Source organism: Cyprinus carpio, chromosome B18 (genome assembly GCF_018340385.1).
Source record: "Cyprinus carpio isolate SPL01 chromosome B18, ASM1834038v1, whole genome shotgun sequence".
Taxonomy (NCBI): domain Eukaryota; kingdom Metazoa; phylum Chordata; class Actinopteri; order Cypriniformes; family Cyprinidae; genus Cyprinus; species Cyprinus carpio.
In genome coordinates this window covers 19,879,600-19,907,059 of record NC_056614.1, presented here as the reverse complement: position 1 = coordinate 19,907,059, position 27,460 = coordinate 19,879,600, and the positions used below count along the sequence as shown (strand labels likewise).

General features: G+C 37.6%; 1 protein-coding gene across 2 annotated transcripts in view; it reads left to right on the top strand.

The window, feature by feature from the left end:
* si:dkey-246g23.2 (solute carrier family 66 member 2) overlaps positions 1-27,460 on the top strand; it is a 45,669-nt gene that overhangs the window by 10,702 nt on the left and 7,507 nt on the right. The window contains exons 4-5 of one of the 2 annotated variants that reach the window (XM_042744278.1): positions 17,528-17,744; positions 21,671-23,934. In XM_042744278.1, coding sequence (XP_042600212.1) covers positions 17,528-17,744; positions 21,671-21,734 — 281 coding nt within the window. In that variant the 3' untranslated portion in view covers positions 21,735-23,934. Of the gene's footprint in view, positions 1-17,527; positions 17,745-21,670; positions 23,935-27,460 lie in introns of those variants that run through there. The other variant, XM_019122101.2, reaches the window with a different exon arrangement.

Here is a 27,460-nt window from a genome sequence, read left to right as displayed (position 1 = left end):
AAAACAATTGGTACATCTTAATATTTTGTGGAAGTCATTACACTTTTTAATAGAATACAATTATTTTATGAATAGAAAGTTCAAAGGAACAGCACATTTTATTTAGGATTATAAATGTCTTTACTGTCACTTTTAATCTATTTAAAGAATGCACTAAATAAATTAATTAACTGAATTTAAGTATTAATAAAAAAATAAAAATAAAATAAAATAAAATAAAATAAAATAAAACTTTACTGACCCCCAGCTTTTGAATGTTAAGTATTTAGGCCTAATATCACATCGAGTTATTAATTATTTAATTGTTATTTATTTATTAATGTTTTTATCCAGGTTTAAGTGGATCCTAGACATTTAGAGGATCATTTTATTAAATTAAAGTAATGAGATATTAAAAATTAGAACAGCAGAGCCCTCTTGTGGAGACGTGTTGAACATGACTTGAGTTTGAATGTACAGTGGCCCCAAAAATTATTCTAATATAGTAGTAACATTTATTAATTAATTTATTTATTTATTTGTGATGTACATAAAGTTAGTTGAGAAACAGACTTGTGTGATTTGTTTGAAGATGTCGCTTGGTTTGTTATTTTGCAATCTAATGCAGTGAAACTCACTTTTTTTTTTAGTGTCACTCAAGTGTCTAAATACTTTTTGGGGTCACAGTAAATTAAACCAGGTCATTAAATATAGTGAAATGGTTGTCTGTGCATGCTCAGTGAGTTTCTTGTGGGCAGAGGAGTGGCAGGTGCCGTTATCTGTGCCTTGCAGAGCTGAATTGTTGTCACTCAAGCGTGGCCTCTTACTGGGGTCTCAGCTCTGATACTCATTTCATTAACACCCTGGTGTGTGTCCAATTAAGTCAAATTGTAATTTTATAAGTACATGCATCCAAGTGATACCGTTTGACCCATGATGCAATTGCATAAGGCAGAGTTAAGTTGTGTCCTAATATATGTGTTACATTGTAATCGTGTGTGTTCATGTGTGCACACTTCAGCTTTGCGGCGGTGTGGATTGACTCATGTATACTGTATATGAAAAGCCCACCTGGAGCTCCCACTGTGTTATGAATACTTGACATAATTGTTAGGTGATAGCTTCACACTTCTGCTGTAAGACACTTACATGAATTATTATGGCTAGATGGAATATATCATAGATCCTTGGAAGACTCCTTGCCACCTCTTTCCTTGCGACTGAACGTGTTTTGATGTTTTTTTTATATAGGCTGTAACAACTTCTGTGCAAAGATTGTGTAAATGTTGAATTATGTGAAATATATAATATCAAACAGCAGGAATGAATCTGCTTCTTGATACTTCAGGTATCATTATTTGGCATGTAACAAGTCCTGCATTGTTAATAATTGAATTTTTGCTGCCCTAGCAACCAGAAGCCCCATAGCAACGCCTTGGTAACCACATCCTTGCACTATTATATTCATTGCACCACTCACATTTTCACATTTTTAAAAGAGCCATTTCCCTTTTCACTCTGCACATATCCGTCTCAATTTACTTTGAGTCAGGAGTTCATACAGCTCATCCATTAGCACAGGAAAGCTCTTTAGTTCTTTAGTGTCTGGCCGTGGCTGTGTCTGCTGGTTATTTGTGAGGAACTTTTATAAATTCATAAGTTCATCTCTGACCCTCGGTTCTGGAGTCTGGTCTCAGCAGGGGCTTCTCTCTCACTGAGTCAGCAGTGGATTCTGACAGCTGGGTCCCCTCCCCATCACTCCATCACTCATCCTTACTGGGCTCTGACAGAACAGTCAATGGCACATAACAAGGTGAAAACACAGTAAGGAGACGGTATAGAGCTTGAAACAGTGCTGCAGGGTCATCGTCTCTAAGCTCTTCCTTTTCGAAAGCACTTCAGTGAGTCTAAATCTCTTTCTCCTTCTGCACACTTTCATTTTCTTGCTGCTCTTTCTCAAACCTGATCTCCATAATACCTTTGGCTCCTTCTCTATCCTTTGCCAATCTAGCTGGGTGAATCTTATAAAACCTGTGCTTAAAATTCATGAAAATAATGTTGCGATGGAAAAAAATATTGATGGCCTCATTTTCTTTATGCTAAAAATTTTTTTATTTTGATTTTGGGGTGGAATGTGACCCTGGACATGTTTTATGAGATTCACCCCTCTAGCTTTCGCTTTGTACTGGCTTTTTCCACTCATTTATGCTTTTAGAGACTGCTGCCTTGGATATTTCTGATGCAAGATTTGTAATAAAATCTGATCCCATCTATTTTAGTTTACGTTTGACTTAAAATACCGTTCAAGATTTCACGTTTACATTGCATGATCCTAATGAGCTCACACCCACAATCAAGTTCACATTTCAAATGCTTTTTGGCAGCGGACTGGCACCAGTTGTGGAGAAATGTGACGTAGTCTGAAAGTACTTGGTGTACAACAGACAAGGCAATGACTCCTAATTCTCCATCTTTTCTCACTGTAGATGTGACAGATCTGGTGACAGTCCGGATGGATGATAGATGAGAGTGCTGGTTAGCCACCGCTTGCCCCCAGGGGCCTCAATTCCACACGTTGCCTGTCTCATTTCTATTATTAATGAGAGTTCACTTAGATCCCACACTGTAAAATAAAATCCTGTGAAACTTACGATTAAATAAAAGTGTGGCTAGTGAAATTTAACTCAGCTTTCTAAAATAATGTGGTTAATCACAGTTCTTTCATGATTTAACAGGAGGGGGCAATTAATTTTTCACGTAATGCCAGGTAGGTTTGGACAGCTTTTTCCCCTTAATAAATTAAATCCATCCATCCATCTTCTTCTGCTTATCCGGGGCTGGGTCGCGGGGGCAGCAGTTTAAGCAAAGACGCCCAGACTTCCCTCTCCCTAGACACTTCCTCCAGGTCTTCCGGGGGGATACAGAGGCGTTCCCAGGCCAGCTGAGAAACATAGTCCCTCCAGCGTGTCCTTGGTCTTCCCCGTGGCCTCCTCCCAGTGGGACGTGCCCGGAACACCTCCCAGGAAGGCGTCCATAAGGCATCTGGAACAGATGCCCGAGCCACATCAGCTGGCTCCTCTCGATGTGGAAGAGCAGCAGCTCTACTTTGAGCTCTTCCCGAGTGGCCGAGCTCCTAACCCTATCTCTAAGGGAGTGCCCAGCCACCCTGTGGAGAAATCTCATTTCGGCAGCCTGTATCCGGGATCTTGTCTTTTCGGTCATGACCCATAGCTCATGACCATTGGTGAGAATAGGAATGTAGATCGATCGGTAAATCGAGAGCTTCGCCTTGCAGCTCAGCTACTTCTTTACCACCACAGACAGGTACATCAACCGCATCACTGCAGAAGCTGCACCTTTCTGCCTGTCAATCTCCCGCTCCATCCTTCCCTCACTCGTGAACAAGACCCCAAGATACTTGAACTCTTCCACTTCAGACAGGAGCTCTCCACCAACCTGAAGGGGACAAGCCACCCTTTTCCGGCTGAGAACCATGGCCTCGGACTTGGAGGTGCTGATTCTCATCCCAGTCGCTTCACATTCAGCTGCAAACCGTCCCAGTGCATGTTGAAGGTCCTGGCCTGATGAAGCTAACATGACAACATCATCTTCAAAAAGCAGAGACAAAATCATCTGTTCCCCAAACCGGACACCCTCTGGCCCCTGGCTGCGCCTAGAAATCCTGTCTATAAAAATAATGAACAGGACCGGTGATAAAGGGCAGCCCTGCCGGAGTCCAACATGTACCGGGAACAAGTCTGACTTGCTGCCAGCAATGCGTACCAAGCTCCTGCTACGGTTGTACAGGGACCGGACAGCCCTTAACAGAGGGCCCCAGACCCCATACTCCTGGAGCACACCCCACAGGAGGCCATGAGGGACACGGTTGAATGCCTTCTCCAAATCCAAAAAACACATGTGGATTGGTTGGGCAAACTCCCATGAACGTGTTCCACGACCGGGATGAAAACCGCATTGTTCCTCCTGAATCCAAGGTTCAACTATCGGCTGAATTCTCCTCTCCAGTACCCTGGCATAGACTTTCCCAGGAAGGCTGATGAGTGTGATCCCCTTGTAGTTGGAACACACCCTCCGGTCCCCCTTCTTGAAAAGAGGGACCACCATTCCAGAGGCACTGTCCCCGACTGCCACACGATGCTGCAGAGGCGTGTCAGCCAAGACAGCCCCACAACATCCAGGGACTTGAGGTACTCAGGGCGGCTCTCATCCACCCCTGGTGCCTTGCCACCGAGAAGTTTCTTAACTTCCTTGGTGACTTCAGCTTGGGTGATGGATGAGTCCACCTCTGAGTCCTCAGCCTCTGCTTCCTCAATGGATGACATGTCGGTGGGGTTGAGGAGATCCTCGAAGTATTCCTTCCACCGTCCGACAATATCCCCAGTTGAGGTCAACAGCTGCCCACCTCCACTGTAAACAGTGTTGGCAGGGCACTACTTCCCCCTCCTGAGGCGCCATATGGTTTGCCAGAATCTCTTTGAGGCCAACCGATAGTCTTTCTCCATGGCCTCACCAAACTCCTCCCAGACCCGAGTTTTTGCCTCCACAACCACCAGGGCTGCAGCCCGCTTGGCCTGCCAGTACCCGTCAGCTGCCTCAGGAATCCCACAAGCCAGCCAGGCCTGGTAGGACTCCTTCTTCAGCAAGACGGCATCCCTTACTTCCGGTGTTCACCACCAGGTTCGGGGATTGTCACCTCGACAGGCACCTGAGACCTTACGGCCACAGCTCCGAGTGGCCGCATTGACAATGGAGGCGGAGAACATGGTCCACTCGTACTCAATGTCTCCAGCCTTCCTTGGAATCTGGTTAAAGCTCTGCCAGAGGTGGGAGTTGAAGATCTCTCTGACAGGGGGCTCAGCCAAATGTTCCCAACAGACCCTCACAATAATAACAGACCCCCAATTTGGGTCCGCAGAGTCTGTCCAGCTTCCTCCCCCGCCATTGGATCAAACACAGCTCCACCCCTCTCTTTACCCGAGTGTCCAAGACATATGGCCGGAGGTCAGATGAAGCAACCACAAAGTCGATCATCGACCTCCGGCCTAGGGTGTCCTGGTGCCACGTGCACTGATGGACACCCTTATGACTGAACATGGTGTTCATTATGCACAGAAGTCCAATAACAGAACACCACTCGGGTTCAGATCAGGGGGGCCATTCCTCCCAATCACGCCCCTCCAGGTATCACTGTCATAAGGTAAGGTGTAAGGGATGGGGCAGGAGTGCAATTATAAATGTAATTACATAAACGTATTACAGATGTAATTACATACAGGTATTTTTTAAAATATAAGTACAATGTTAAAGCATGTATGTACACAATAAGTGCATTGTACCAAATAATTAATCTAAATGCAAGTACATAGTAGTTAAGGCCACTTAATATAAGATGGGACCACTTTCTTTATTAGAATCCTCATCTTAACTTGGTACAGTATAATGCAGTATAGATGCTCCATAGTTAGCTGGATGTTTCATCTGGGCTTTGTTCTGCCCTGATCATGCGTATCATGCTGTGCTTTCTGGTTTTCAGTTCCCTTGCTGCCTAATTAAAAATGACCGGCATCAGATACAGCTCTCCGATGGCCACTCGGACCCCGGAGTTGAGTTCTGCCTTACGGTTAGCACAGCTGCATATTTCTTCTAATGGATCCCCACTATTCTTCACTTCTTCCTATTGCTTTCTCCAGTGACCTCAGATTCATTCCTTTGATTGCACTCTCTCATTCTGTCTCGGACTCTTGTTCTTTATCTTCATCTCTCTCTCTTGGCTTGTCTGTTTCTCTCATTTCCTCACTTGCTTTCTCTTTCTCGTTTTCTTTGCTTTCTCTCTCTCAAGGCCCATTAAAACCGGATCTGTATCATCCATCAAACGCGTGCAGACAGATTCCACCTATTTCATTAGGTAGGAGATAAAAGGTGCCCACTGCTCTGTGCTACACTGAGCTACGTGAGGAGTAGACAACTTTTGTCTGTCTACTAAAAAGTTTTGATTGTTTCTGTTTGTGAAAGCTGTTTCTGGATCTCCCAGTGTTACAGACCAACTTCTTTTTTGACTAGACATAGCCATTTCATATGGAAGATATCTGTTCTAGATCAACCACATCTGTGTGCAGCTCCTTTTCTTTTACTTGAGTGAATTTTATCTTTTATTTATTTTTAGCCAAATGAACACGTTGTTAGATTTTTATTCAATAGACATATAGCATTGATAGTTAACAGTTGAATTTCCTGGGAAAATACATAAAACTATGTATTGTTACATTAAAGTGTACTTGATTTTCAAAGTATGATCATCTAAACGAAGAGTCAAATAAACAAAAATACAACATTTTGAATGATTTATCCCATAAAAAAAAAACATTTTCAATATAAAAATTTAATGTTCCTTGAAATGTGCCCTTTTGTCATTAGTTTTAACACTGATTTTTATATTTCATGAAAATTGTTTATATCAGTTGTTTTCCTACATTTGTGATGTTGATTTAACTACAACAAACATTTGTGCTCGTGATAGTGTGTGTGTGTGTGTGTGTGTGTGTGTGTGTGTGTGTTGTGCATGCTTGAGATAAAATATGAGACATGATATCTGCAGAAAATAAAGAGAAATCAAGGTAAAGATCACTTGTGAACAAAATATGTTTCTGGTCATGTTGTAATATTATGAAAATATGCTATTAAGAGTGAAAATCTGATTTAATTGTGAGTATTTAGGTGTTATGAAATTAAATTAACCTTAGCAAACCAAAAGCCTTGACCATTTAATTTAAAATGTAATTTTCACCACAGAAGTAAAGCATCAACATTAAATATGAATGACACACGGAAAGCAAGAGGGAGTTGCTGAAATGCATTTGCTAAAAAGAGTCACAGCCTGTAATGGGATGATGTTAAAAGTCCAAGTGTGTTTATGTCTGTGTGTTTGGCACGGCTCTGTAGTTCTGTCCTGTCCATTTCTTTTTGTGTCTAGTGGGACAAAAAGCTGCACTGCAGTATACTGTATATTCATTCAGAGAGATGCTCAAACTAAATAATTCAATCAAGTCCTGTGGCTATACATCCTGCTTTTTATTACACAGCTCTCTGGAATATTTGAGCCGTGGCATTGAGCGGTCAGATATTTTTGACTAATGGCTGCTAAGATGTATATCGCTGTTGCCCAAGGCAACATGCCAGTACTACTTCCATATCACTTTTATCACTTTGCAGTCAGATTCTTTGAAGAGTTACAGCAGTGCACATTAGAATAGGTAATTAGTGTTAATATCAGACTTTGAGGGACTTGTGATGATTTGGCTGAGAAGAAAATATGTAGGCCTACATAATTTTCAGCAAAATAAATTATGTGTTGTCTCAAATGACGATGAATTTAGATGAAATTACAGTGGCGGAAATTTCATAGCTAACATTTTCTGTATTCTAAATGTACAAAATTACACTTTTTGCATAATTTGTTGAGCAGAATTGCTGGTCATGATGACAATGATTCCAGAACTGAGGAACAGCTATTTGTTTATACAGCTACATTAACTTGATTATACATAAATTTCACTCAGTAAATCTTGATGTTAAGACTGTCTATCGTCTTATATAGTTAACTAAAACTGAAACTAAAATTAAAACCAATTTTTACTTGCAATAAAACAATCATTCATGTAAAATAAAATACTAAAAACTATTATATTTCAGCAAGTTGTCAAGGCAAAATTTCTTGTTACTAAATAAGAAAAATATTAATTAATTTATTTTATTTATTAAGAAATATAATTTTTTAAACCTTAAACTTTTTTTTTTTTTTTTTTTTTTTAAAAGGATAGAAAAATTACAAAAAAACTAAATTACTGAAGCTTTGAAATGAAAACAGAAAATGGAAACTGGAAAAATAAAAACAGATTCAAAATATTAACAAAAACTATAATACTATAATAGTCTATTGATAACAATGTATAGGAATTAATTGCATGATTTCATCTGCTGTGTTTAATGACAGAAGCACAAAGAATGATCAAAATAAATGCTAAAGGTCATGTTAAAAAAGAGAGCTTCATATAACAGAAAGAAATGATGTTAATTTTATTAAAATCAAGTATATTTGAAGAACCACACATTGATGAAGTGACAGATTCACCTTGCGGCTTTCTAATCCCATATGCTGCTTTAGTTGTTGATGAATTGTTGTGTTCTGACTTTGAAATGAGTTTCTAATCTCTCTCTCTCTCTCTCTCTCTCTCTCTCTCTCTCTCTCTCTCTCTCTCTCTCTCAACTCTTAACACGAGTTTCACACCCTTTAACTGTGAATTGTCATTGACTGAATTGTGCAGCAAATCTCAGATCTCTGCAGTCTCAACACAGTCATGGTGCGGCACAAACAGCTGCATTGTCATAGCAGGTAAATCTTGCATTGGCTCAGCCTCGTTGTTTGGGGAATCCCTCCTGCAGCGTCTGTGAGTGTGTGTGTGTGTGTTCTTTATGCTGTGTCCTTGACTCACCGTCAGTGTCTTGCGTAGTCTTATGTAACCCGTATAAGAGTTGCTTTTAGTGTTCTCCTCTCCCTCTCATCTAGCCTTTCTCTTCTTCTCCTGCATGCCTAATGCTGCCTCGTAACTCCAGAATCCCTGATGAAATACTGGCCAGTGCTGACAAGCTGTCCAGTGTGTTTTTGCCCGGGTAATCACTGACAGGCCGAGAGGAAAGCAGTGAGGGTAAGATTTCATCATATAGCAGAGGGTCCATCACTTGACATTGATGTGGTAGTGGAGACGCTTGAGTTTAGAGTTACTTAACTGCTTTTCAGTGATCCCTCACATCCATTACAGTGGACTGTGGCCCGCTTATTGGTTGACTTGAGTTCTATGTACCATACTAATTAGAGCAAAACTTCATATTGGATTAGTTGAATAATTGGTCTTAAAGGGACACTCATTTTCCAACTTCCCTAGAGTTAAAAAGTTGAGTTTTACCATTTTCGAAACCATTCAACCGATCTCCAGGTCTGGCGGTAGCATTTTTTGCTTAGCTTAGCATAGATCAGTGAATCTGATTAGACCGTTAGCATCTCGCTCAAAAATGAACAAAGAGTTTCGATATTTTCCCTATTTAAAACTTGACTCTTCAGACACACTGATATTACGCAGCGCCTGAAATCGGCCAGCTGCAACTCTTCAACTACACAAACTAGCTGGGTACTATTTTAAGGCGCTGCGTAATATCATTGCGCCTGCTGCAACCATGGTATGGCAGCAAAGTTCCTTGATTATTACGCTGGAATGAAAGTATAGTTCCTAGCCATATGGGCCTAGAAAATCGCAACTTTTCATTTTCCGTCGGTTTTAGTACACTGTGTAACTACAGAAGAGTCAAGTTTTAAATAGGGAAAATATCGAAACTCTTTGTTCATTTCTGAGCGAGATGCTAAAGGTCTAATCTGATTCAATGATCTATGCTAAGCTAAGCTAAAAGTGCTACCGCCAGACCTGGAGATTGTCTGAATGGATTCAAAAATGTAAAACTCAACTGTTTAACTCTAGGGGAGTTGGAAAATGAGCCTATTTTCAAAAATAGTGGAGTGTTCCTTTAAGGTCTAGGTTCAAGTTAAGCTAACCTGTTCAGACACATTTCTTAAATGGCATTCACATACACTGTTTCAAAGTAAATCTTGCATTTTTGTTGATTTTGTTGTTGTTGTTTTTTTTTTTTTCAATTTTCAAAATTGCTATGACAAATGATAAACAACGAAATTACTAAAATTTTACAATTAATATGGAAAATATATTTACGGAGCAGATTCAAAATATTAATAAAAATGTAATAGTATCTTAATTATACTAAAATAATACATGTTCATTAGTATTTTTAATGTTTATTAAATAATTAAATACTCATTTTTATGTCAACGTATTGTCATGAAATTATTAAGTGTTTTTCAAGATTAGCTGTAAGTAACCACTTGATTATGACATAGAAGCGTGCAAAATTAACTATCTAATATTAGCCTCTGTATTAACTGATACTATAAATTAAAAATGTCTAATATCACAGATAACCAATATGGTACATTGCTGTGCCTCCCTAATTCTCAGTTTAAGTCCTGAAGATTATGATTGGTTAACCTCTTTGCTTTATAAACATCTGTGGGTTTGTTGCAAGCTCAGGGGCCGTGACTGTAGTTAAAATTGTGTGTCCTCAGCACAGCTGAGTAAAGTGATAGCGCTTCTGCATGAGCCCTCCCTCCACGGCCACCTGCCCTAACCCCGTTTAGCAGGAAGATGACTGAATGCACAGGTAGACATGAAGAGTTGCTTTGGCAAAGCGATCTGGATTTCATTGCCTGAGGTTAGAGAATGGTCGAGCATGACTGCTGAACTCAAACAGAATAGTCAGTCTGAGAGAATGCTTTTACCCTTAAATACCTAATCTCTCCTTTCCCCTCTCATTTTATGGCCACTTAGATTTATCACAGAGAACGATTAAGATTTTGTAGGATAATCCAGATACTTGCGCACACACACACACACGCTGGCGTGAAGGTGATCTGGATGTCCATCAGTAGCAAAGCAGCAGGACAGAGGAGAAGTGTGATAAGGAGAGAGAGACAAAAAAAATCTAAAATCAAGCCTCTGTTCAATAATGGCTTTAAATATCGACCAGTACACATCACCAACAAGGGAGCTGAGAGGAAGATAAGCTGCTTTAAATGACTGATAATCCCTAGTGTACGTGCTCTCTGATGAGGTAGTGAGGCCTTCTTATATATTGTACGTCTAGTTTAAAATCAGCAAAGCCTTACCAAAGAGCTAAAAATCTGTTGTACCAGAAAATTATCTATCTATCTATCTATCTATCTATCTATCTATCTATCTATCTATCTATCTATCTATAACATAATTGCACACCTTAGAACATTCGTCAGCCAATCAGATTCAAGCATTTAACGGCCCCGTAGTATGTGTATATGTATATATATATATATATATATATATATATATATATATATATATATATATATATATATATATAGTATATATATTATGTATTTATTATATATATATATATAAATAATTATATATATAATTTTCATATTTGTTTGTGTGTGTAAAGGCTACATGCATGCATACATAAATACAAAGCTTTGATTTGATTTCTATTTTTGTTTTTATTTTCTCTGGTGGTTTAATTTGTGGAGGACCTGATTTGAAAAAGGCCTTCAAGGCCACTGTCCTAATTGATATTCATAATATTCATGAGTTATAACACTACCATTGAATGATGTCCCGATCAGCTAAAACAGCTCTTTTATTTCAAAACATTTTCCAGCATCGCTGATGGCTACCAAGAGTCATTTTTCTCTGCTGTGAGTGCAGTATAATCTAGTTTTGTTCTGGGTGTTGCAACAGAGTTCCCATGCTGAAGGTTATAGGTGGTGATTGTCTGAAGAAGTTAATCTGAATGAGTCACCACCCTCAATGGCCCAAGGATGCTTTGTGAGAGAAGCACATCCACCTTCATGGATCACAGAAGGTCACTCTGCAATGCCATGAATTACTAAAGTTAAATTAATCATTTGACTTTGTATTGTCAGGCATTCAAACCCCTAGTGGCATCTCTCCAGCATCACCACACAGATGTTCGACCTCTAGATGCTGAAGTGTTTTCCTAGCACATGCTGTTCTAGTCACTCCCCTTGGGGTCAACTGCTTAATTACCCCTCCTGATCCCCATACCTAATTATCTGTTTTTATCTAATTTAAAGTCTCTTTTTTACTAGAATCTCAATCGATTACCTGTTTCCAACACAAAATGTTAGCCAGCCAAGGGCAAACCTTGAGGCAGCCCATCGCACCATCATAGTTTTCTCAACCACCTTCTAACTATCTCTCAATGATGTATTGCTGTAAAGTTGCATCAGGGCTGTCAGAGCTGACCAAGGTTACCTGTAGGTTGTGGAGACATTCGGGTCGAGGCGTTCGGAGTGGGAGTTGCTTGGTGCCTGTTCCAGATGTTTCCTCATATTCCCACCAAAACATTTCACAAATACGACACATGCATGTAAGAAAAGCATTTTTTCTTGAAAAACTGCTTCACTAATTAACCCACAAGGTTGCTAATTAATATTCAGTGAGCTCCAAATAGATGTTAATGCAGATAGACTGGTCAGACTTGGCAGGAAATAAGCACATGCTATGGGTACGCATGCATGAAATCCATTGCAAAGTGGTGTGCCTATCACTTTATTGCATGAATATTCATTGAGTGGATGAGCTCAGAGTAGTTTTGTCAGTCAAAAAGACACAGAATGAGAAGGTTCATTAGGACTCATACTGCTTGTCATGGATAAACCGTGTGTGTGGGAGAGGGAAACAACTGCTTAATGTAAATGGAACCATAACACTTGACAGAAAATATGTTGAACGCATGCATATTAAGCATCAATGCAAAATGGTATCACCGAATTGTGTAAATATTCATGAAGTGCATCAGGTTTAATAGTTGTGATTATGTCGGTCAAAAAGAAAATAGAACTGTACTGAATATGCAAATCAAATGAGGAAGCGGGGTTAAGACTTCTGTAGGTTAATGATAGACTAAAGTATATGTGTGAACTAAACATGGCTATTTCTGAATATGTTATCAGCTTTATGAATTATTTAGCGGTTCTGGACATCTGTTCTTCAGCATGCCTTTAATTTTAGTGTCCTCAAAACCCAGAAACCTACTGCAGCCACCACAGACAGCATCCACACATTGGCAGAGATATCGGACCGATCCTTGCAGCACATTAAAAATCTCATCAGTCTCTTTTCCTAACTACAACACGGTTCTAAATGCCTAATTGACACGAATACGAATACATTATTTGTTTTTTCTGAAAAGTTTACTAATTGGACATGAAGTGTTACTGCAACACGTGAATCTGACAATGCATATTTTTTTCAGTGTTGACTTCTCTTTTTGTTCACATTTTCACTCTTCAGGCCGTTTTCTTTCTGGCACGGTTTTGTTCTCAAACTCTGCTGGGCTAGACTTGGGTCATGAATATTAACTGAGCTTTGTAACAATCATTGTAAATAATTAGCTAAAAGTCAAATGTTTGTAGGTGAGCTGTAACCCATATGAGTTTACCGCTTACGTGTTCATTAGTCAACCCATAGTTTAAGCACTGGTAAGCAGAGACAGAAAAGAGCTTCTTTTTTTTCATATATATATATATATATATGATTGTGTCCTAAACAGTGAAAATTAATTTAGTCATTTCTAGGGAGGGGATATGATTTATGATTTTGGATGCATCAGTATTAAAATTCTGCCTGATAACAATGAGCAGATAATAATTTGGTTTATTTTAAAAGTTTAAAAATCCCAAACATCAAAATTAAATATTGAATATTGGTGGATAAGTGATGATGCTACTGTACACAGCCCACACATCATGCATCATTAGTCTTTTTAGTTTACAATTTGTAGATATCAGACTTTAGGTTCAATGTAAAGATCAGATTTGAATATGCATGCATGTGCATATGTTCTTGTGTATATTTACAGTGCTTGTGTGTGTGTGTGTGTATGTGTATATATATGTATATGTATGTATATGTATATATATATATATGTATGTATGTATATGTATATATGTGTGTGTGTGTGTGTGTGTGTGTGTATATGTGTGTGTGTGTCTGTGTGTGCAGTGGCGCCGCAAGGGTGGGGGAGGTTAGGACGATTCTAAGGGCCCGACAATGGAGAGGGGCCCCCCAAGGGGGAAAAACCTGATTTCTACCGAGGGGGACCCCCCAGAACGCTATTTACCGAGGGGAATGCGGAACGAGATCTGTACGGCTGGGGAACAAATAAATATTCATGATCATGCATGCAAAATGAATTTGTGTATAAATAAACTCATGGGATTCTGCAAAACTTCAACCTGGCCTTGAATGGCTTTGCAGCTGACGGGTAGAGCCCAGAAAAATTACAGGGCCTGGACCAGCATCTGCCATCTGCTCATCCAGGCATGAACAGAACATGAGAAAGGGCACATCAGGCTGCAGACCTTGGGAACACAGCCACTGTGAGAGAAGTGGAAGAGATGTTTTATTTGGATTTTTTTGAGGGGGGGTTGTGGTTCATGAAGCATTAGGAAGCTAAAACCTGTGTTATTGGCCTGATATCTTGATGCAGGTCGAGACTACAGATGTGTTTTTTCAAGAGATTAGTGCCACAAGACACACAAAGTTTAAGGCACACTTCCGACTTGAGGTGCTATGTTAGTAATTGAAATGTTTGATCTGTGGACATCTGAGAAGAAAAGGCTGTGCTCTATCTATCGTTTTGAAGTGTGACCGTTTCATTCTGAATGCCACTAGTGGAGAACAAGATGTTCTGGAGCATGACAGGTTATAGCTTGCACAACAGCCTGGATGAAAGATGATGGCATTTTATAAACTGTTTCTAGGGTGTTGTGGGTGTTTGCTGGTCAAAAAAATCCCACTCCCTAGAATCAATGATCTTCTTTTCCCAAATTATAGTTTGGATGACTCGTTAAATTTCAATCTGCTGTATTTATTTATTTTTTACCTGTTTTATCACCTGTCAGTTAATTTCTTTAGAAAAATAATAGCACAGCAACCCATATGATTTAAGGTGTCATGTACAGTGTAGGATGAGCTTGGTGCATTTTAATACTTAGTAATTTGTTCTGAAGATGTGGATTTTATGAACTATGAATATATTTTTATGCATTCTGCCCCCAGATGAATAATGAAATTGTTAGAGCGTTTTAATGCTGCTTATTACAAATAAAGTGTCAGTGTTTGTTTTGTGCACCAAATGAATGTGCTGTGCATTTGTGTGTTTTTTGTAGATAGATGAATTTGCATAGTGTGTTTAGCATCTAATTTTCAGAAATGGTTACCAGAAAGCAACTGGTCTGATCCCTTTAAGGAGCTTTCAGTGATCTATCACCGATGTTCCTCAGAGAAAGACATTTAACCTCATGTTGTTCTAGGATATGAAATGCAGGGTCCCAAATTAATTAGTCAACAGTTAAGCTTGTCACTTTCAGAATTGTATAATACATAATTACACTACCATTAGAATTTTAAGAGTTTGAAAGAAGTGTCTTTTGTTCACCAAGGCTGCACTTATTTTGATCAAAAATACAGAAAAAAAATATATAGTGAAATATTATTTTAAAATCTGTTTTCTTTTTTAATATTTTAAAATGTTATTTATTTCTGTGGTGCAAGCTGAATATTCAGCATCATTACTCCAGTCTTTACTGTCACATCATTCTAATATGCTGCTTTAGTGCACAAGAAATATTTTTTATGAATGTTGAAAACAGTTTTTAATATTTTAGTAGAAACTGTGGTGTGTGTTCATTGATGAATAGAAAGCATTTTTTGAAATATATTTTTGTAACAATGTAAATATATATTTACTGTTTTTGTCACTGTTTATTTAATGCAATTTATCATTTTTTATCAATACTTAAGGAATAAAAGTATTAATTTCTTTCAAAAAAAAAACCATAACCCTAAATGTCTGAACAGTAATGCAAGTTAAATTGCAACAATAATCTAACACTTTTATTTTCTTAATGCTAAGTGATACAATGATCTGCTGTTTATCACAAATTTAAAAAATGTAAAATTATATTTGTACATGGACTGAAATTATCTTTTATTACCACATGTAGTGGTACCACAGCTAATGTTGGACTGATATCACATAAATACATGGAAATAATACTTTAATATCGTCAGGAAGAGGCCGTTCACATTTTTTCTTGTCCTTCCTAGCTTAGCACTTAACGTTTATGTGATTTCTGAGGCTTTTTCATTCCTGATCCTATCTGTTCTCCAATTTCAAGCCGTGAGTTTTCTGATAATATGGTGCATTAATCACACAAACAGACATCCAGAAGTCTCGCCCCTTGCTGTGCCACACAGTCATGCAAATGTTTCCCAACAGTGGATGGCACGGCGGCCACACTACAGTGCTGGTGCCTGTCAGGTAGACACATGCAAGAAATCAGAACATAAAACCTACTAAATGACAGCGTGTGGTCTGTGGGCTCTCTGCCGCTGAACGCGACACTCCATTTAGAGCTGTAACAAATAGGGCTATTATTTAGCTATCAATTCTGTGGAGCTGATGTCAGCTCATTTCAGGATCCTGTGCCATCAGTTTGGGCGAGAGACAGGTACTCGTTGATCATGTCAGGATGTTTCACATGGTTCGTGATCACTAATGTAAAGATGACCAATGTGACAAAGAAGCTGTCTTCACTATCCTGTGTCTTATTTGTTTGTCTCTTCATTGATTCTTAAGAGATCAGACAAAACATGTATACCACATTTGCCGTTAATTTCCATTTTGACATTAATTCTTTAATAGTTCTTTATAAAAATGTACTAATTTATCTTAACTTTTATTTGATCCAAATTATACAGTTATCACTTGGCACTTTTTAAATTCATTCAGAAAACTTGATTTACTTGATGCCCTTTTAAATAACACGTTTTTAATGCATTAATTATGCTTTGTAATGCACCTGATTTCATTAATAATTGAAATTTATAATACAAAGTAGTACTTACCTTATTCAGTGTTTCACATTTAGAAAGTAAAAACACATTGCAAACAACTAATTTCAGATGTAACAAGGAATCTGCCGATATTACAATGCTTTTTAACATTAGTTACAAATATTTATGAATAGACTATGCATTACAGCATACGTTATGAATACCTTCATAATGCATTATACATAAATGCTTCAAGTGTTACCAAAATATTTTAATGATTTCCATTTTATTTATTTATTATTTATTTTGTGCTGCAATCTCCGTACATATTTTACACCGTTTTTAATGAGAATTTTTTGAAAGAAAAGTCTTATGCTCACCAAGGCTGCACTTATTTGAGCAAAAATACATTCAAAAACAATTCAGTGGTTATTACAGTTTAAAGAACTGTTTTCTAATTTAATATATTTCATTTGTTATTTTAATGTTATGGGAAATCTGCATTTTCAGCAGTCTTAAATGTTTCTTTTCCAGAAAAAAAAAAGTACTGTCCCCAAACTTTTTATATATATCAATATGTGTATGGTTTCTTTTCTGCTGACTGGAGTACAGTCGTGGATTTGTGTCTTTATTTTATGCAAGTGCTTAATCCTCACTGCTGAATGTTTGGCTGTGTTCCCCTGGAGAGCCTGGTCATTTATTTCACAGCTCTCAGGAAAATTGTAAATGAAATGTTGAGTTGTCGTAAATGGGTTTCTTTATGAAATGGAGATTTGCAGAAAGAGGCACACAGGTTTCAAAGCTCATTTAACTTTTCAAATAGCATGAGAGAGTTTATGTGAGGTGTTGAGCACTGTGACATGCATACTAATGACAAAATGCTTTAAAGTTTCCCTTTCTTATTTTCTTGGGTAGTATTATAGAGAGATGCTTGGAGATATTGCATTGTCTGTATTTGAAATATTTTTACAATCCTTTTTATCTTTCTTTCTTTGTCTCTCCTACAGATTTGGACCTTCGGTATTTTTGGAGCTGGAGTTCTTTTGAGGACTATCTGATGTTCTGCTTTGCCTTCACGCTGCTGTGTGCTTTCGTAACGTTCCTTTTTCTGGACTGGGTCCTATTTGTGGAGGCCCTGGGCTCTTTGGCTGTAATGTTTGAAGCCATGTTGGGACTGCCTCAGCTGCTGCAGAACTACAACAACCGCTCCACCCGAGGCATGAGGTAAACAAGACCCAAACTGTTTTTGATCTTTTAATGAAATGTTTAATTTGGGCCTTAGGTTACATTACATTAAAATGTTACATTCAAAAACTTACCAAGCTTGAAAATACAATCTCAGAATTCATTGTAACATGTTCAGTGTAAAAATGCTGTTTAGGTAATGTTGGCTCTAAGGATGCACAATATATCAGTACCATATAATTTATCAGCTGATATTAGAGGTAATTTATCAATATTGTTCATGCTCATCATTCGTTATCATTTGCATTTAGATTAAATGAGCATTAGATTGTACCAAAGGTGAATTTGTTTTTTAAATATACTTTGTATACTTTAAAAAAATCAGCTCTTTCCCAAATGAATCTGAAAATAATTTAAATTATAAACATTTTTCAATACGTGCATTATAAAGTTATGATGCTGAAAGAAAAGTTTCACCCAAAAATGAACATCAGGCCATCAAAGATGTATGGAAGTTTGTTTTTTCATCAGAACATATTTGGAGAAATGTATCATTACATCACAATCTCACCAATGGATCCTCTGCAGTGAATGGGTGCCGTCAGAATGAGAGTCCAAAATGGCTAAAAACATCACAATACTTCCATAAGGAAGCCACAAAACCCTATTTCATCAGTTAATGTTTTGCGAAGTGAAAAACTGCATGTTTATAATAAACAAATGATGTTTTTTGTGTTATTACAAACGTGTTTTTGACAGCACCCATTCACTGCAGAGGATCCATTGGTGAGCAAGTGATGTAATGCTAAATTAGTGCTGATTAAGAAACAAACTTATCTACATCTTGGATGACATCAGTATATACAATTTATTTAGCAATTTTTCATTTTTGGGTGATCTATTCCTTTAACTGTAACTGTTGCATTTAAAACAGCTGATTTTAGTTTTCAGTGTTTTATATTTAGTTTAATTAGACAAAAAATAGTATGTTACCATGTACAGTATGTTATTTTCCATGTGGCATTCAAAATATACAGCCTATGCCTCACAACCTCTTGTGATAATTTTTGCTCATTGTTGCGGTAATGTGTGTTGCCTGTGCCATGACAGGTAGATGGTGAGAAGGTTAAATTCACACACGGTAATTGTTTGCAGGACATGCTTCACCCAAGACAAAACTCATTAAAGGCACGTAATGATGATAATTAATTTTAGACCACTAATGAGCTTGTTAATTGATGTTATAGCCCACTCAGCTCGAATCCGAAGACTCCTTGGTGAAACAAAGTTGACCTTACTGGTACTTTTTGAGAAAAAAAAAGCACCAGAGAGAATTTAGAGTACAGCTAATATCTTTAGCCTCAGGCTTCAGTCAGCATAATAATCACAGCTCAATATCAGCTCCACTTCAGCTGAAGCCAGCTCCTTTTCCTTTTTTTTTTATTTAAAAAAGAAAAAAAGGAAAAAGCCCTTCATCTCATGGTCTGCTCCACAGAACTCGGTGTGACACACTCTCCAGCTCCCCTTTATGAGCCAAATTAAACACTGTGAGCACAGTTTAGGCTGAGAGAGGGAAAATTGAAGCTAATGTAAATGGCATTTCTCAGAAAATCCATCTTTTTATGAACACAATGAATGTGTCACTGCCATAGCGTGTAGTGTGTAAAGCCTTTGCCCTTGATGTGATTTCAGAGTGTCTGCAGGCATTGACGCCCCTCGACCGATCACTGCACTGACATCTGTATTTCTTTGCGTATGCGAGTGAATTTATTATTGCGAAGTCTTTGGAGACATGGTTCAGAGTGTGTATTTAAAGCCATCCTTCAACATCTATGAGTGGAAAATATCTGTCACCAAGACAGAACTGCAGTGTTTGTGTGTGTGTATAGTATATTTTGTTCATATATCTGCGTATAAATAGGTGGTGAACCTTTAAACCTGACAAAGTTCCACAAAAACTTAAAATGCGCTGAAACTACTACAATAATATTAAATATAATAATAATCCTCTCAATTATTTCAGGTTTGACATATTGCATTTGTGATTTGTCTGTTATTAAGTTTTTAGTATATGAGTTTCTGCAGATAATGAATAATTGAGAAATATTGATTTGTTCCTCATACAAAGTTATTGTTTGAATACAGAAGACTCAGAATATAATAAACAGGTTTTATAAACTATTTTATGGCACTTTAGGGAGCTTGACAGCCCCTGGTCACTATGGCTCCATTCCAAAACCTGGTATGTTGATTATATGTAAATATAATTCATTTAGTACCATTTTGTTTTAATTGTTCAGTACCAAAAAGTATTTATTATAAAAGTTGAAATTAGGTAAATGTAATTCACAGATTAACTATTTTATCCAACATTTATATGTGCTAGGTAATTTTATGCTTATTGAAGCTTAGAATTAGCAACATGCTAACAGCAAACTGTGTTTGCAAAAAAAGTGTTGACATGAGAAATGCTACTGTCAGAGTGTAGAGTGTTTCAACTTGATCTCTTATGAGGTTCTATATCAATTCGTATGCTACTTTAGAAGGCAGCTCACTTTTTGGGGGGGAAATTAGCCTATATGCTTTCACGGAATAGAAAAGACCTGTGGCAACATTTTTCAAACATCTGTTTCAGTGAAGAAAAAGGTATACAGGTTTAGAATGAAATGATGGTGTGGTAATGGTGACAGAATTGTAAATTACTGCTTTAATGTATGTTAAAATTTTAACAATATTGTCTTTAAATTCCAATCCAGCCTTATTGGAAAAACGTGCCTGTGGCAACATTTCTGCAATATTATATTTGTTTCTTGCAAGTTAATAGTCTAGTAGTGTTCCAGTGTTTCCAAAAGAGAGAAATATGAAACTGGCAATGTTTTATTACATTGACTTAAAGGATTCTGTCAGGTTTGAAAATAATGTACCATGCACACTGAACCTAACTGAGATAAAAACACATTTGCTGGAACAGCCATACCATTTTATCTTGCTTCTGCAAGTCTTTTATCTTGACTCTTGTTTAACATTACCCTTATCCGAGTGTAATGTTCTACCAGGTGTGCTACCGAGCAAGTTTGCTGTCAGAAAAGCCATATACAGTATGTGGATCTGGTTATGTTATACAAACGTCAAACCATGCACTTTGGTAACAGTGTTTAAGGTCATAGCATAGTATTGAGCAAGGAACCATACTTAATTCTTTGTTAACATTTTATCTGCTTCTATAAAAAATTTTGTGTGAAAAGTTTTTTTTTTTTCAACTGTTCATTCAATATGGAAGCTGCAGTAAATTGTATCTGCAGCAACATTTTTGGAATTTTGCAAAAATGTCAATATAGGCACTCTTTGTAAAATGCTGTCTAGCTTTGCAGCTCACTAGGTTGTGGAGCAGAGCTTGTGTTTGTGTTGCTGTGCCCTTGTAGAGAGAGTTTTACAAGGTATTGTGATAGACTCCACATCAGTAGCTCAATGACACATGCAGACCTGTCTTTAACAAGACCAACCATCCATGCCCTCCTACTGTCCTTAATACGGGCCAGTGAAGCTGGGAGGGTCCAACGCTGTGCCCTTGAGCCAGACATTTATTGAACCTGAAGGACTGAAATGGCCCATCTCCCCTTGCTGTTCTCTGAAAGCTCCCATCTCTTGTTGACCTTCTTTCTCCTCGTTTGAACTTCTCGTTGATTCTGTGTCCATTTCTACTGCTGTTTAAATTCATGTTGCTCTAGTGGAAACAAAGATATAAGAACAGGATGAAGTGAGGAACAGCAGGGCAATGTGTGTCTTAGACTGTGACTGACATTAATGGACCGGGTATCCAGCAACACGCTGACTCCCTTCTCCCATGAGGCTTTACCCCATTTTTCAAGTTCTGAAAGGCCCTCAGAATTCTTGACAGGGGCTGTTTTCAGTGTGTTCACATTTGTATTTTTACAGAAATTGATTCCTGATCTTTTTCATTTCAGATTTTGTACCCTGGGGGCTCTGTTGACACATGTGAGCAAAAGGAGCTCAACCTATTTTATCTAAGGTTTTTTTTTCTTTTTTTCTCACACCATCCTGTATGCGTATCTGACAACCACATTCAGTTTGAATTATATTCCAAATGGCTATCGTCTTTAGCCTTGGTGTGGACTCTTTGATGATTGTTCTAATTATAGAGACTTAACGAACCAGCATACATGGAGTCTCACCCCGTGAACCCCTTTTTCTCCTAAAGCATAGTCTCCAACACAGAATCTCACTCATTATCCTCATTTTAAAACATCTTGTCTGATGCAAGCAAAGACCTTAGATGCAGGTTGTTGGAGTAAAGGGCCATTCACACCGAGACTGATACTGATAACTATAACTATAAACTTTTAATAATCATTCTAATATTTAGAATCTAATTCGGTGACAATAGGATAGTCCACACCACAATTAAAACAATTATAACAATAACAGAGGAATGTAATAATAGTGGAAGTATTTTTTTTCCAGCTTATGAACATTGGCAGCCAATCAGAGTTCACAGAGCTTTAAAGAGCTCAAGCATTTAAAGCAGCTAACAAAAAAAAAAACTACAGCTGGTGCTTAAAATAAAACGTTTTTGGTGTGGATGCTGATATACATGATTGTTATCTATATAGATATCATTCTTGATGAAAATGGAACTTTTCTGATTTTCCAATGCTTGCTTAGCTGCTCCAGTAATGTAAGATATGGTTTTAGACGCTGACTCTTCATAATGTGCTGTTTTAGCAAAAATGTATTATGCATATAAAGGTAAAACAGAAGAGTGTCCATAATTCAGTATGCAATTTTTTCAATAATGGCATCAGTGTTGGGTCAAGTCAATGGCAATATGAGTCTAAGGCAGATTATCAACACAATGGTGTTGAAGTTTTAGGTAAACTGAGATTTTAGACTTGATTTTGCTTAAATTAAATGTTGCATCACAGCTGCACTTGTTGCATATGTCACTTCTGTATTAGATCCAACAAATAACCTGCAGCATCTTTGTATTGTAAGACTGAAAAAGAAACCGAAATTAAGAGGCATTTCCAAGCAGTTCTTTAATTCAAACTCACGTTATATATTTTGTCTAATTGAATAAGTCCCAAATACTCAGATTGCACAGCAAGCATCACTGCACTGTCACTGTCTTTCAATTCTCCCAGCTCAGGTGCCTCCACAAGAGCTCTAAAATGTTAAAAAGTTAACAAAAAAAGTTTGAGCCACTCATCTCTAATGTCGGCTGAAACCAGTTTCTGGGGTTTAGGCTCCATGCTAAGTCAAGAGCGTAGTTAGCATCAGGACCCTGCTGTGTTGATGAAGCCGAGTGCACTGTAATCTGTCTCCCTAACAAGCAGAGACACACAGCCAGATTCTCCCACGAGACCAAGCTTCGCCATGGGCCTCGCTGCTCACACAGAGCCCTGATCGGCCCTGATTACCCCTGGGAGTTTCATGCTCATAGGACACGTTTCCCGTATTTATAAAAATAAGGAAGCAGTGGATATAACTTAGCTATACAGGGTATCTGGGGAAAGGAAGGTGTCCTTGCTAGCATAGATGCGCTTCTGATTTGTTGTGGCTGCTGTTATGACACATGGTGGGAGCTATTTGTCTTTCTGTGGTCTGTTTGTGCATGCGATCTACCTTATATTCGCTTCAAATGGTGCTCAGTGATACACCCAGGTGGCAAAAACTAATTTATCATAGCTAGCAAAGCAAAATCCATGAAAATGGACACAAGCAGAGTAAAAGAAATGCTTTATTAACCTAAAACAAGTCAACAAAACAGAGGGATGCCATTTCTTTTTCTTACTTGCCAACAAGCTACTATACGTTTAGAATGGAATACTAGAAAGTATACATTGTATTCTACTTACTGTTGTTTTGTTTGAAAATTTAATATGTGATCCATTATTCAATGATAATCTTTTTTAAACTTTTCAATTATTACATTGTTGTCTTAGACATCTTCATTGAATATTAAATTTGGCAGTTAATTACCATTTTTAATTTCAATATTTTATGTTTAATCCTGTTTTGTGGAAAGTGTTATAACTTAGTCCAATAAATTAATCTAGAAGGACGTTTAAAAATCATTGTACTGTATGCTGGTTGTATATTGTGCATTTAGTCAAATGTAGTACACTAATCCTTGTTCTCTTGTATATATCTTGTAAATATTGTATATATTTTAAATACATTTATTAAATTTCTTATCCTATTGGGATAATTTTCTAACCCCCTTTTTTCTTATTTTGAGCATTCAATATATATCTACAGTAAAAACAAGTCGTCTTATGTTTGCTTTGCAAGTAAATCTGTGTAGTTTTAGGATTTTTTATTAGATAATTTTACTGCAAACCAAGTGAAGATACTGATGTAAATATGTTTTGCAGTGTACAGGTTTGTGGTCAGAAAAAGGTTTAAAATATTTTTCTATTTTAATATATTTCAAAAATTGATTCCTGTGATGGCAAATCTTTATTTACCATATTTACAATGTTTTCTTTTTATTTTGTCTTTACATTTCTTTTTTTTTTATTAATTTCTTTAAATAAATAAATCCAAGTTTTTGAATGGTAGTGTAGCTCAATTATTCCCTGAATATATGGGATGCACAATACTGAATAAATGGCAATAACTGCAATCTGATGAGCCAATAATAATTATTTCCACGTGGATATTGCAAATCTAATCTAAACCAATTTTATTCACAAATTTACATAGTTCTGCTGTAACACGCACACAGCAACCCATGAAAATATGCATCTTTAAAAGAAAAATGCATTTTTAGTAATATGTTGGCCAAAATCAGTTGTTGTCTCTTTAAATTAGCCTTTTCATAATGGGAAGAGTTATCTAAATCTTATAAGCAGACCAAAAAAAATAATTAAAAATTAAATAACCAATATGGGCTGCTACTGTTAAATCGAAAAATATGTCTGATAACCAATATGTTGTGAATATATATTGCATCCCTCATATTGCATTGAGAGTTCATGATTCATACTCCAGAAATAGAAGTATTCTATTCTAAACATAGCCATTGAATTTCTGATACCCGAAAGTGATGTTTCACCTCAGCACATATTAGCAAGGTATGTCTGGACACATTTCGATCTTTGAGTTGATATCGCTTAGAGGCACGCAAACATACAGAACTTTATCAGTAGAGTTGTTCCCCTCACAGTTGTTGGCTGTCATGTCTGGGTTAATTAGAGAAGAAAAAGCCAATGGAGTGGATCCCCACATGACCCAAGGTGAGCTGAGGTATGCTAGCATCCTGCACAGTCCCCATTGATCAGACTGAGCCGTGTGATTGAATTAGAGGAGTCGCTAGCAGCCACGGCTTGCCAGGACCAGTACCGCAACAGAATTATTCACATTCCCTCCAGGGCAAAGCACAGCGGAGGAGGGGGGTGAGGAACAAGAAATATACTAGAGAGCAGAGTGCCGGCGTTCTGGAGGGAACGAAAGAGAAAGGCATCGTTTTTTCTGGTTGACATGCCAATTTGTATGATATTAGCATCGCTCTTAATGGGTTTGTGTATACAGAAGTAGAAATATATCACGGGGGATGTTATAATGTCCAACTCTACTGATTTAAAAGGCCGCTTGAACATTCTACTTCCATCCAAAGCATGTCGCTGCTGTGCTGAATGTATTTTCTGACTATTTTGATTGGCTAAGCTTTGTTTGTAAGATAGTGATCTGTGTGAGCTTGTTTGGTTGCCATATGGTGCATAAACATAATTTGATTTGAGACCTTTAATGTCTTTAATCACTTTTTCCTCTTGTAGGTTTTTCTGTGTTTTTTCTTTTTTTGTGTGGTGGAGACTGATCTTCGGTTTTAGGAAGGGTGCAAACTCTCTTGCGTTTGAGCCGGATAGATCGATCTACATACATATTTCATATTCTTTTTGTTGAGGATGGCCTGTCTTTTCTCTCACCGACCATTTGAATTCACCTGTCTTCAAATGTGCCAAAGTTTTGAAGAGCTTACATTACCTTCAGCCCATCAATGCTTTCCCTGATGGATTGTCAAGGTTTTGTTTTTGCTTGTCTTTGGTTTCCATAGGTGAAGAGCGACTAGAAGCACACCAAGTTTCTGTTTCTCTTCAGTCCCTTTGTGGACATTTGTAGTGAGTGAGGGTGTTTATGAGAGAGTTCTGGTGCCTCTTTCAGAGGCTACTCGCTGGTCACGGTTTATCACTCCATCACTGTGAATTGAGTAGAGAGAAACCAGAGAGACAAAGGAAGAAGCCTGTGTGTCAATACATCTGTCTGGAGCAGATCTTCAGAATGTTGCCCCTTCTTAGATGTCTCTGCCAAATGTCAAAACTGAAATCTCTTCAGAGGCCCGGTAGTCTTGTCTTTGCGTTGCATATGTCTGGTGTCTCTAGCCTTCAGTAGACAGACCTTTAACTATTGACATGGGGTCTGCTTCACCAGACCAACAGACCAGTTATACAAGGAGTTGTATCATTCTATCTATTGTTCTAACTACCATTCTGTTTGTCTGCTGGTCTGTCGTTCTTTCTATCATTTTATATATCGTTGCAGCTATCATTCTATAATTCTATATGTCATCTATCTATCTATCTATCTATCTATCTATCTATCTATCTATCTATCTATCTACCTATCTATCTATCTATCTATCCACCTGTCTGTCTGTCTGTTCTATCTATTTCTCTCTATTTTTATATCATTGTCTTTTCTCAATTTTTCTGTTGTTCCATCATTCCATTATTCTATCTAATGTTCTATCACTCTATCATTCTATCTTTTTGTGTCTCTATCATTCTATATATCATTCTATAAATTCTATATAATCTTTCATTCTGGCTGTTCTTTTATCTGGCATTATGTAATTCCATTTATAGTTCTTTCTAGAGTTTTATCATTCTGCTGTTCTTTCTATCATTCTTCCTATTGTTCTATCATTCTGTCTATCCCTTTTAGTTCTATCAGTGATTCTAATGTTCTTTCAATAATTCTTTCATTTTCATTTGTCCATGGTTCTCTTGATCATACAGTTTGTCCTCCAATCCTTCTTTGTGTTCTAACACTCTTTTCCTCATTTTATATGTCTGTTCTTAACTTTTTATCTGTCTGTTTAGGATGGTAACATTCTGTCTACCACTCTGTCAATCCTTATGTATATTGATCTGTCTGTCTTTTCTTTAATTTTTGGCTAATATAATCTTTCTTTCTTTCTTTCTTTCTTTCTTTCTTTCTTTACTAGCTCTGCTATGTAGAGATGAGAGTGTCAAGTTGAAGAGGATCAATTGAAGGCTTGTCAGGGTTGAGTGCAGGGCTGTTCAGTGTGGACTGGGAGTGCTGTAACCGTGGCCTCAGTTCTCCTAATCAATGCAATAATCACTTCTACCTCTCTCACAGGGCCTGAAGCGCTGCTTGCTGTTTCCTGAGCATTTCTTTCATCTGCTATCAATCCGCATAGGGCTTGAAGGGGAGGAGGGAAAAAGATAGTGGTTTGTTTTAGTGAGCGGGAAAGGGAGTGTTTGTTTGAATTAATGTTTGGGAACAATTGAAAGAGTTTGTGTTCTCTGGGCGGAAGATGGAGAACCATTAAGTGGTTTTTAGTGTGGAGTCACTGTTATCATTGCTCTTGTACAGATTACCCACCCCCCTTTAATTACCTCATTAATGTTTCATCCCCATTAATGATGTTTCAAGATGGTCTCTAGAGTAAACTAATGTAAAAGACGAATGAAGGAGGAGAGGAATGAGGG